Source organism: Hippoglossus hippoglossus, chromosome 22, assembly GCF_009819705.1.
Source record: "Hippoglossus hippoglossus isolate fHipHip1 chromosome 22, fHipHip1.pri, whole genome shotgun sequence".
Lineage (NCBI taxonomy): Eukaryota > Metazoa > Chordata > Actinopteri > Pleuronectiformes > Pleuronectidae > Hippoglossus > Hippoglossus hippoglossus.
The window spans coordinates 17,404,780-17,416,352 of NC_047172.1; the positions used below are offsets into that span (position 1 = coordinate 17,404,780).

The following is an 11,573-nucleotide window of genomic DNA, read 5'->3' on the forward strand; positions in this document are numbered from 1 at the left end:
TATTTTATACTCGACTACATTTCAGACAACCCTCATAATTTTTACACTACTACATTTATTACACTACTATAAATATTATATATGTTAATATCATATTATCATTGTTTAACTTTGCAGATTCTATATGTAAAAGGTACAAAACATTGATTATAATGGTAACTGGGTGCAATTTTGAGGTGCTGGGAATTGAGTATTTAAATTAACTACTGTTGGGTATTTCTATTCTTGCACATTTCAGACAATCTTCATACTTTTTACAAAACTACATTTATTACTAAAGTGGTAGATTTATTATAATACCATAAATACTATATAGCATTACATATTGCTCAACTTCATGTGTTGTACTGTATGTGCACAACGTACAAAAATATTGATTATGATGGTAACTGGGTGTATTTTTGAGGTACAGGTATTTGAGTATTTTCATGTTGAGATATTCTATACTTCTCTTCAACATTTCAGACAATCATCATACTTATCAGACCATTACATTTGTTATCGATACTATAATACTAGTTACCACGTAAATCATGATAAATAAGACATGATCAAAAGCTAAAAGATGATGCACTGTCATGGATTGAACTACATAGCAATTTATGAAGTATAGTTACAATTGACCAGTTAAAATTTAAATGGTGCTCACCATTTAAAGCATCAATAATTATAAGACATTATGATATGTGATTAAAATTTGCAGGAGTCATTCTGCAATATGAGGGATTTTACTTTTTCAAATGTTGTACTTTAACTAAACTACACATTTAGATGCGAACCTGATTGTTTTCATTATTGTTGTCAGTAGTAGTAGTAGTTGTTAGAAATATTCTTTATTTTATTTTATTTAATTTGATGTATTAACAGGTGATGGCCCTCCTCCTCCTCCTCTGCTGCCATTACAGTACATGTAGTGCTTGTTGCTACCTCCAGGGGTGCTATCTTCATCCGGCTCTCCACACACGTCTTTCGCAGCGGCGCTTGTTATTCATTTTCTCCGATAATGGACGCGGGATTTTTCCGCGTAAGATCTTTAACTTTATTCCTTTCCTTTCGGTGTCTTGTGTGTTAAACTGCTTTGCCTTGTGTTGTTGGTTTAGGCCATCGATGTGCCACATGTGTTCAGGTGCAGAGCCGTACAGTCAGAAACGGTACGGTCAAGGCTTCGTCTATCAACTGGTTTCGGTCTTGGCTTTCGCCAATCGTCGCAGTTTATCTGGGAAACTCCCAGAAGAAAATGCGCGTCTCAACAACAATTAATGTTTATCAACATTCGTCCTTCTGCAACGTTGCTCTGCTTACACGCCTTAACTTTTCCAGGTTAATGCGCAGTAGGTCAAATTTGCAGGAAATAGACGAGCCAACCGTTGCTAGCTAGCTACTGCTAATTTGGCTGCCTTGGTTAAAGATGGCGCCCGGGCGGTACATCGTTTCTGTCTCCATGGGCTCGTCACGACCACTGCTTCCCTTACATTAGAAAGTATATATGGGCTTAAATGTATATTAAACAACACCGATGTGGGTTTTAATATAATCTCCTTGTGTTTGGTTAAAGTAGCCGCCAGACTTTGGCTAACGTTAGCCTGTCTGTGGCTAATGTTAGCCTGGATTTGAGGATTAAGTAGGCTAACTGTTAGTTTAGCTAACATTAGCTTACTGGTGTAAATCTCATCTGACATGAGTTTCATCACCTGAACCAACATTAGCTAATAGTTTAATTATCGATATGAAATAATGTATCAGCACAAGCATTTCAGTGTTTGATAGCCTATTTTTAACCATGTGTTTTTTGGTTTCCAGTTTAGCCTGTTTGATAGATTGTGGTTGCATGTTGGAAGCATGCGTTGAAATGTGCGTAGATATGATATTCTTAAACAAGTTAAATTAAGATGTGTTTGTTCCTCAGGGCACAAGTGCGGAGCAAGACAACCGTTTCAGCAACAAGCACAAGAAACTGCTGAAGCAGCTGAAATTTGCAGAATGTCTGGACAAGAAGGTACAAGATCATCCATGTGTTATGTTCAATGCTTTTGCGAATGTATTAGTATTTGTTCCTTCAGATGAGAACTTAATGGCATAAGATGTGTGATTTGCCAGACAACCTTGCCTTTAGACATGTGTTTTAGATTGAATGAAACTGTGAAGCACTCGGCTCCCAGAAGACCTTGGAGCATCAGGTCATTTAGTCATTGATTGTCTTCACTAACTTTATTAGGGCCCGATCACCGATAGTGCCAGTGGTAATAGATTCCTTTAGACATCAAATGAATCTATTACCACTTTGCAACATCTAAGACTTAGATGTTGCAAAGGTGAAAGATTTATACGATCTGAAGAGAAACAAGTGTTTTTGGCTTGAACAGATCTATTAGTCTGTATGTAGTGATAGCACCACCTACTGGCAACAGGAAGTAAGCCTCGTTTTACAACTTAAATTCGATTTACATTAAATTTTTCGCCGTGTGGTCTGCACTTGATGGTGTGGACCGTAATGCGTGGTTCGGCGTTGCGTTACGGATACAGGAAGTGAAGCGTTTATCCTTCCCGCGGTGCGCAAAACACACAACGCTGAGCCGTTTCGCCCGGTCCCCGACCGTCCTCCCAACCCACAGCCACATCAGGTCCAGAGTTCGCAAGTGCTTGGGCCCGCTCAGTGCTGCTTCGTAGCCCTAGTTCATTTTGTTTTATTGTGTCGGCCTTAGGTGGACATGACCAAAGTGAACCTGGAGGTCATCAAACCCTGGATTACACAAAGAGTGACGGAGATTCTGGGGTTCGAGGATGACGTCGTCATAGAGTTCATATTTAACCAGCTTGATGAAAAGGTAATATCTACAATTGTGTGTATTTGTTTGTTTCAAAACTGTCATAGCTTTGAGGGCATTGTTTAGTCTATAAGAAAGGATATAATCAAATGATTGCCATCCTAGTCAAATTGAAAGTGAATGGGTACAGTAACAATTGGTATCAAACTCATATTTGATGACATAATCATGTTTTGCTTTTATGTGACAAGTGCCTTTATTTAGCAGTCTTCTAATGATGATGTGATTTATGATTTAAAAGGCCTGAACCAATATGGATGTTATACCTTGCATCAGAAGTATAGCACCAACACCTAATTAGCTCTCTCCTGAGCCCAAAGTCACTGAGCCCAACTCTCCCTTCATGATGCAGTGTGTGGTTTGAGGTGAGTTATATGCAGGGGTCACCTATATCATGTCAGTGAAAGACATACCTGAACAATGCCATGATCATATTATCCGTAGTTATTTGTAATGCATCATTTAATTTACCAGATTAGTGTAAACGTCACAAGAATTGTATACTGGAATCAGGAATGGTTTAACAATGTGCCATAGCCAATTGTTAAGAGTAATGGATCTACTTTATATTGTTACAGAATAACTTAAACGTATCTTAACACCAAGCTGAAATGCATTGTTGTAATTGAACATTTCAAATTTTTGGCACCTGTTGGATGAAGTGTCCTGTTGCATTTTTAACCACACATAAGTGATGTCATGAACACATCTCTCCATCACTGTATCAAGCTGAGAACGTACAACCACTGGAGGTCAGCAAAAACAAGATTTTCAGTAGATTAAGTTATTCTTTAAAAAGATGATCAAACCCTCTAACAATAGGCAACATCTCAGTTGCATGTGATCAAATGTGTAACAGACTTAAAATCTTCAGCCATAACAAACAGTACTTTCCATCTTGGTGTTAAGCTACATTCAGTTTTTTGACCTTGTAAAAATCCTTTTGTCAGTCGAGCTGTATTGCTGAGGCTGACTGATGTTATGTATTTCTTTTTGAAGTAAGTATGTTCTTAATCCTATAGTCAAATGGCAACTTTACTTAATAGAGATACATTATGTCGAAGAGTTAACTTTTTAAATCATACTGCCCCACTGAGGTTTTAAATCATTTGGGATATCTGGTTAATGGGTAATTTCCATTGCACATATTTGAAAATATTACGGGGGGGGTTAATGGAGACAGATGTGATACACACATATTATCCTCAATTGATTGATATTATCAGGCTTGGGTCCCATAGTATATTTTTGAATAACTTTAATTCTCTTGAGATGCTAAAACTTTTGTACAAAAATATGATTAACAATAATTTTGCCTTTTGCTTGCTATGACTTTTTGGGTTGGGTGAACTGTTGAAGCTAAGTTTAAAGGGTACTCTTGCATAGTAATAAGAATTTGCTAATTGAATTTGAGATTAGCGTATTTCGCAGTTATTCTTCATAATCAGTTGTTGAAATAAAACTTCGTTTTTGTTTGACTGTGTACTCATTATTGCTTGTTCGTCTCTTGCAATTTAGATAAATGATATAACATTAAGCTCAAGGTGGTTGAGTCTCAAGCAGTAGGGAGGCGGAAGCAAGCCAAGGGAGCTCCGTGCCCACTGATCCCACGGGACTCACTGAAGACACCGGAACTGTACTTGCAGTGTTGGGTTTTAATGCACTCTGTATTGTGGCTATTTGTTTAACTCCTGAAGTGAAGACTGGAATATAGTGGGTGGGTAGGGACACACAAATGTAAAGTAGTGGGCATAGCACTGAGGAAACCCAATATCTAAGTATTTTTTACGATATGGCATTTTTTATTATAGTTAATGTATCTGGGGAACAAAATCAGAACTGTGCATAACAGCAGTCTTGCATGCAATTGTTACATCATTAGATATGTCTCTCCTCAGCAAGCTCACATTCTCAGTTTGAGTTTGTGAGTATGATTTAAATCAGTTTTATTTTGATAGTCCAGTATTGGATCCAGGGACATTAAATATCTAGTCAGTACCATAACATGTTTTGAGTATGTTAAACTACATAGTAACAGGTTTACTTTAGTGAGGAGTAGAAGGTAGGAAGCCCCATATGGTGGGTCCTACCTCCCCCTGATTGGCGCCTTCCATCATTTCAATGCCTATATGGCTTCTTTCCCCCCTTCGTGTGTGTGTTGCAGCACCCAGATAGTAAGATGATGCAGATCAACCTGACAGGCTTCCTGAATGGGAAGAACGCCCGGGAGTTCATGAGGGACCTGTGGCCCCTGCTGTTGAGTGCCCAGGACAACATCGCTGGCATACCCTCTGCTTTTCTGGAACAGAAGAAAGAGGAAATTAAACAGAGACAGGTAAGCTTCTCCTTGAGATAAATCCTGGCAAAATATCTGTAAGATGTAGAAAGGTCTAGTAACCCAGACAGGTAAAGAAGGTGGTGTAAATTAGTCTGTTTTAAATGGGAAGAAAGAGTCTGACTTTGGAGAAATGTTTTTGGAAAATGTTAAAAATATAGAATAATATGTCCTAAACGGGGACAATAAAACTGAACATAGTGTTGGATACCACAGGTGATTATGTTTGAATACTGCTGAATGTCGTGTCTGAAAGTGACTGTTTGATCCCTCTTACTTCTGTTTTTGATAGATTGAACAGGAGAAGTTGGCTTCTCTTAAGAAGGTGGATGATGATAAGAAGGAAAAGGAGAAAGAAAACAGAGAGAGGGCTCAGTCAAAGAGTCCAAGAAGGTTAGAAAAACGTTTTTTTTAATATTGAGATTGGTGTAAAGAAGTTGGATTTGTGTATTTATGACAGAAATGGAAATCTTTTCCTGGTTTGCCTCCTTTCTATCCAGGCGGAAGACAAGGTCACCATCACCACGACGAAGATCGCCAGTGAAGCGCGACAGGAAACCTAGCCCCTCACGCTCCCCACGTCGCAAATCCAGCCCAGTTGGTGGCACTTCTCCCCCTCCACCCCTGATGCAGCTGCCCACGAAACCTTTAGAGCAGCTTGTGGAGCCAGATACATCAGGAAGGTCAATGCCAGAAGCAGTGGTCCAAGAAGCTTCATCCACCTGGTTTGTACATTATTCCCTTTGCTTCAAATATCAAGTCTTGTCTTAATGTTGGTCTTTTTCCGTTTTTGTTTAATTAGTTGCTTAAGTCACGCTTGAGTCAGATTTCTAGGTACTGTAGTTGTTCGTACAGAGCAGCTTTGTTTTTTGGTAACAGTAATGATCTAACAGGGGAAATTTGGAATGTAAACTTTTGTCTCTGGTGTGTAGTGACACAGTTTTGGAGGTGGTGAAAGCAGACTCAGTGATGGAAGTCAAAGAACCCTCCCCTGAGAAAATTCTGAAGAAAGAGGAAAGACCGCGGTCTCGGGAAAGAGAGAAGGACACCAGACGGGAAAGGCCTCATCACCGCTCCCGCTCTCATTCCCGCACTCGCAGACGACGCTCCCGTTCCAGGTAATTTCTGAAATTTATGGTATACCATATGATGTGTTATAGTCTTGTCTCTGAATGAGAACTTCAAAGTTCGAAACCATTTGCCCTCTCTAACCTTTCAGATCTTTTTCCCCTCGCCGAAGGCCGAGTCCTAGGAGGAGAATGTCTCCTCGTCGAAGGAGTCCTCCCCGACGTGGTCCCCCCAGCTCCAGACACAGACACAGGCGCTCCCCAGTCCGTAGGTCAGTGTGAAAGCCTTCATGCCGGTTTGAACCCTTACTCTTTTTATTTTAGTAGCATATATTGCATATTGCTACAAGGTGCTATTGTGTATATTATATCCTGACCATGCAAAAGACTTTGGACCTTAGCAACACATTGGAGAGAAACATTTTTTTGTGTCCTGCAGGAGGCGCTCTCGCTCTGCTTCATCCTCCGGCAGCAGCTCTGCACACTCTGGCTCTCCTAAAAAAGTGATGAAAAGAATATCTAGCACACCACCTCGAAAACAGCTGCAACATCGGGACACATCCATTAGCCCTGCAGGGAAGGAAAGACGCTCACCATCTCCCAGGGGGAGAAGAGGACGGGGTTCAGCTTCTCCACCCAGATCATCTGGTAAAATATTCATAATCCTCATCGTTTTCTATATTGGTTCTTAAAAATGTTGTAAGTCTTGATAAATTTGCTTTATACTGTTCTTTTAAAATGTAAGGAGTTGGAACTAGGTCATTATTTCAAATGCCTTAATAATTATAATAAGAGAAGTATTATTATATACCAAATTTCTTGGTGCCTTGTTTTTAAGGTTTAAAGCGAAAACCAGGAGGAAGAGGGGATTCTCCGCCTGATAACGCCAAGGCCAGACATTCTGATGGTTCTGAGTCCGGTAAGAGATACTTTATTTTGAAAAACTAGTTAAATTACTATTCAACTCCTTTATTATTAAAACAAATGAAGGCCTTTCACCTCATCGTTCCCAAACTGAGGTGACTAGTCATAATGGAGACCCCAGCTAATTTTGTTTGTCAATAATGGCCACTTTTTTCTTCCCTGGCTTATAATCAGGAGGGGTTTAATAAGGATGTTTACCTGTTAAAGTGTCATTGCAACTTCAATGTGATAAGTGATTTTTTTTTGGGGGGGGTTTTGTTTTGTTTACTGGCCATACTTCGTGTATTCAGTCTTATTACAAAATACACAAATTTTAAATCTTAATGCCAACAACATGGAAATGATTGCAACAAGAGCACTAAGTTTGTGCAGAAAACATAAGATGACATTTCCACAGGCTTGAATCTCATGTAAACGTTACTAACTTCTTTCCAACAAATTTCATTCGACGGCCTTAAAAAGTAGTTTAATAACCTCATTACTGTGCTTCCATTTAACATGCTCAGATAGTTCTGTGTGATAATGATGTATTGACCCAGATAGTTAATCACTACAAACTGATAAAACAATATACACCAACACAGGGGACACAAGTAGCATAAATATATGGTCACGTTGCACTATGTAATGTTGAAACCTAAAGAAAACAAATAAATAAATACAGCTTTTTTTTCTTTTATCATTTGTATCCATGGTAGTCTGTTACACTGGTTTTGTTAAAACTGATGGGACACTCAATGCTCTACATTTCAGAAGAGGATAAAAATGACAAAGGGGCAACAGCAGATTCGGTGCAGCAGCGACGTCAGTATCGCAGGCAGAATCGACAGTCGTCTTCAGGTTAAAAGCGTTTTTATCCCTGTACTTTCCTTTCCTATACCCAACCCCTCTCTAACCAAGTCTTTGTCTATGTCATCTTGTTACTCATTGTCTCATGGACTTTTGAAGCTGTGTCCTAACACCCCAACCTTGGTGTCTTCTCCTCACAGCATACAGTTAAGGCTACATTTGAACCGTTGCTGATGCTCTTCATCTCTGTGTTTTCAGATACCGGGTCTTCCTCCTCAGAAGATGAAGGGCCAAAAAGGCCAACAGCAGGGCCAGCTGCCAGAAACGGTGAAGTCAGGAGGAGACGAAGCCGTACACCTTCTCCAAGGAGGCGACACAGGGATCCATCTCCAAGGTCAGATACTAAGCAGAGAGTTTGCACTGAATGCTCTGAATGATTAAACTTCTAAAATCCAAATTGAGTAGTATCTGCATATGTTGTTCTTACAAAGTATTTTTTGTTTTCCTTCCAGGAAAAGACGTTCTCCATCTCCTACACGGCGACGTCGCTCCCCTTCTCCCCCACGACGCCGAAGATCTCCCTCTCCTCCTAGACGCAGGTATAAGCATAAGCATGTGCTGTCATTTTGATATTAATAATTGACCGGTCAGTTATTTTTTTGATAATTAAAATGTTGTGCTTCTTAGGTCTCCTTCTCCACCACCTCGCCGCCGATCTCCATCCCCTCGACGTTATTCTCCCCCTATCCAGCGCCGCTACAGCCCCTCACCTTTGCCTCCACAGAAGAGGAAGATGTCTAGCTCTCCTGCAAAGCGCTCTTCCCCAGGAGGCAAGCGACGTCCCTCCAGGTCTCCCAAGCGCAGAAGTTCTCCTGCTCCAAGGAGACGCACACCTCCAACCTCATCACCTTCCCGACACAGGAGGAGCCCTATGTTGACTTCTGGCTGGCAAAGCAGAGATACACGTTCCCCTCCTGCAGCAGCAAACCGCCTGTCCCCATCCCCAGTAAAGCGCGGTCGCGCTGTCAGAGATTCCCCTAGCCCCCAGGGATGCTTCAAAACCTCCAGCTCATCTCCATCTAACCAGCGGAGACAACAGTCCCCTTCACACGGCGGCAAACCCATCCGCAGAGTGTCCCGCACCCCAGAGCCACGCAGCAATCAGAGGTAAACAAGGAGCAAGCATTTGTCGAAAGTCTGAATTGTTTTATAATTTGTGTATGCAACATTACTCTTTGAATGTCCTCTAATGTCAACCGTTTCCACTTTACAGACCCTCTCCCATCCCCCAGCCTATGAGGAGAGCATCTTCCAGATCGAGATCTGTTTCCCCTCAACCAGCAGCTCAAAAACGTCCAGCCCCAGCATCTGCCTCCCCCTCACCGTCACGCTCTGCCAGTGGCTCCCCACCACCAGCCAAAAAGGCCAGCAGTGGATCCGGCAGTCAGTCCCCAAGCAAGGTTCAGTATTATATCTTATTGACCTTTGGTTGTCTTAGAAGTATTAACCTCTTCATGTTTATAATTTAAACCTTTGATGTTATCTGTATTTCTGAAAACTTTTTTTTGTTTTTATATAAATTGCCTGGATGTTATTATCAAAACGATGATTTGTTTGTTACATCCACTAAAATTTCCGTTCAGCATCCTAAAAGGTGGTAGTTTTACACTGACCTGTTTCGGATGATTATTTATTAAGGCAGATAATTATGCAGCGAAAAAATTTACAGGATGATTATCTTGGCCATCTAGGTATCCAATGTCAACTCAGTACTTTCTTCATTGTGTTAAATACTCCTAATTATTGAATATGCAAAATCATCCCATCTCCTAAACAGTTGTTATGACCTTTAATGCATCTTGAGACATAAAAACAAGTTTACTTAATTGATGAACATTTCCTAGAGATGTTGAGCGAGAGCCCTTCTGTGGCATAATCCCCCTTTGGCACAGGAACGCTGAGTGTCATTCCTGTTATGCTGGTTTTAAAAAGCATTTTGCTGAGTCCTCAACAATGTCCATTTTATTGCAGAACTCTGACATTGATGGCAGCTTAAAGAAAAAGAAGAAGAAGAAGGAGAAAAAACACAAAAAGGAGAAGAAACACAAGAAGCACAAGAAGCATAAGAAGGAGAAGAGCGGTGCCCCTGGTGCTGGAGAAGGACAAGAAAACCAGGGTGTGGAGGAGGATGGAGATTCAAGGAAGGTACAAATTAGTTTCAGTGATTTTTAGAAACCGAGGGCCTCATATTCCTGTTAAGAAAATGTGAAAAATAATCTGGATATTTTGTTTGCAGGGCACCTTCATTGTTATCTGAGCTGCAAGTAGAGTGATGTATTTCATGATTGTTCATTTAGGAATCGGAGAGTGAAGTAGACGACAGCCTTGACGACCTGGAGAAGCACCTAAGAGAGAAGGCCTTGCGCTCCATGAGGGAGAAGGGGAAGACCCAGATATCTCCATCACAAATGTCCTGAAACCAAGGAGCTTCATCACTTTTGAATTTTCCTCTTTCTCTTGATGTTCGTCATCAACCTGGTTCAGCTTTAGAATGTACAAATTGTTAATTCTCGAGTCTTTTTCTTTTTTTTTTCCTTCTTTTTACTGGTTTGGTACATTCTGAAGAGTGTGTTGCATAAAGAGCTTGATTTGTCAGTTGGTGTATTATCTAACGTGTAAAGAAGCTTGTGTTGTCCTTTTTAAATTGTCGAGCAGGGAAATGGACGAATCTCAGAGGTTAGAGTTGGGCAGGTTTCAGATATTTTCCACAGCCTACACTAGATTTCATTGAGAAATGATTGCATGTGCAGTGATTGTCTCTGATGTGCATGAACCACCTACATTACTGAGTGTCGAGAGGAACCATCGTACAGTAACCTCCTGTTACTACTGCCTTTCAGTAGTGGAACCAGTGGCATAGCTGTTAGAGGCTCTAACAGAATGTCATGTCCCACATTGTAACTTAATAGAGGTGTTTGGCATTGTCTAACCTGCTGTTTATTTCTCACTTTGAAATTTTCTTGTTTTAAGACTGAAACCAGTCTGAAATTAAATTGAGTATGCTTTAATTTCCCAAATTAATAGATATGCAATTTTACGTTGTCACTCTTGCACCAAGCTAATCTGTGGGACTGCTCTATGATTTGTATTTAGTAACCCTGGCTCTTGTCATCTGGTCATCCTTTTGAAATTAAAACCTTTTTATAGGATATGTGTAGTTTCATTAATTTATGATCTTTTCTGTCTATCGTTAAGCATAATTTAGATTAATAGGGGGGAAAAGCATGAAAGGCAGATATGGACTTCTCTAGATTTTCATTTACTTCTCAGGAACACATTCAAATGAGGTATGTGTGTGTTGAATCAAAACATCCAATGGCACAACAACATTCAACCATGTTAAGCGGCTGATCAGAAACATGTCCTACCAAAAAAATTGCTAGTTTCTTCATCACTAATATAGGAATGAAAATGACAGTCAACAAAGCTTTTTTTCCCCACATCACCTGAAGTTAACCCCTGACTGATTTCTTTAACTGGATTGTTTTATTAATTACAATTGGCAAATAATCCAAAGTACAATAGGCAAAGGGATAAATGGAGTAAGAGGACAAATTTACAAATGCTCCAATA

The 11,573-nt window shown here is 40.2% G+C and overlaps 1 protein-coding gene across 4 annotated transcripts; it reads left to right on the forward strand.

The window, feature by feature from the left end:
• The first annotated feature begins 898 nt into the window (after positions 1 to 898).
• On the forward strand, positions 899 to 11,151 carry srrm1 (serine/arginine repetitive matrix 1). Of its 4 annotated transcripts, none has more exons than XM_034576074.1 (17): positions 899 to 1,024; positions 1,907 to 1,996; positions 2,703 to 2,825; positions 4,990 to 5,160; positions 5,453 to 5,553; positions 5,661 to 5,885; positions 6,093 to 6,278; positions 6,380 to 6,499; positions 6,667 to 6,875; positions 7,066 to 7,146; positions 7,905 to 7,991; positions 8,199 to 8,334; positions 8,453 to 8,539; positions 8,628 to 9,107; positions 9,214 to 9,400; positions 9,972 to 10,145; positions 10,298 to 11,151. In XM_034576074.1, exons 1-17 carry the CDS (start codon positions 1,004 to 1,006, stop codon positions 10,415 to 10,417), a joined length of 2,598 nt encoding a protein of 865 aa, XP_034431965.1. In that variant the 5' UTR covers positions 899 to 1,003; the 3' UTR covers positions 10,418 to 11,151. The 4 variants fall into 4 exon arrangements, with proteins under 4 accessions (XP_034431965.1, XP_034431968.1, XP_034431967.1 ...); XM_034576077.1 differs by having other exon boundaries at positions 9,972 to 10,141; XM_034576076.1 differs by having other exon boundaries at positions 6,401 to 6,499.
• The last annotated feature ends 422 nt before the right edge of the window (positions 11,152 to 11,573 follow it).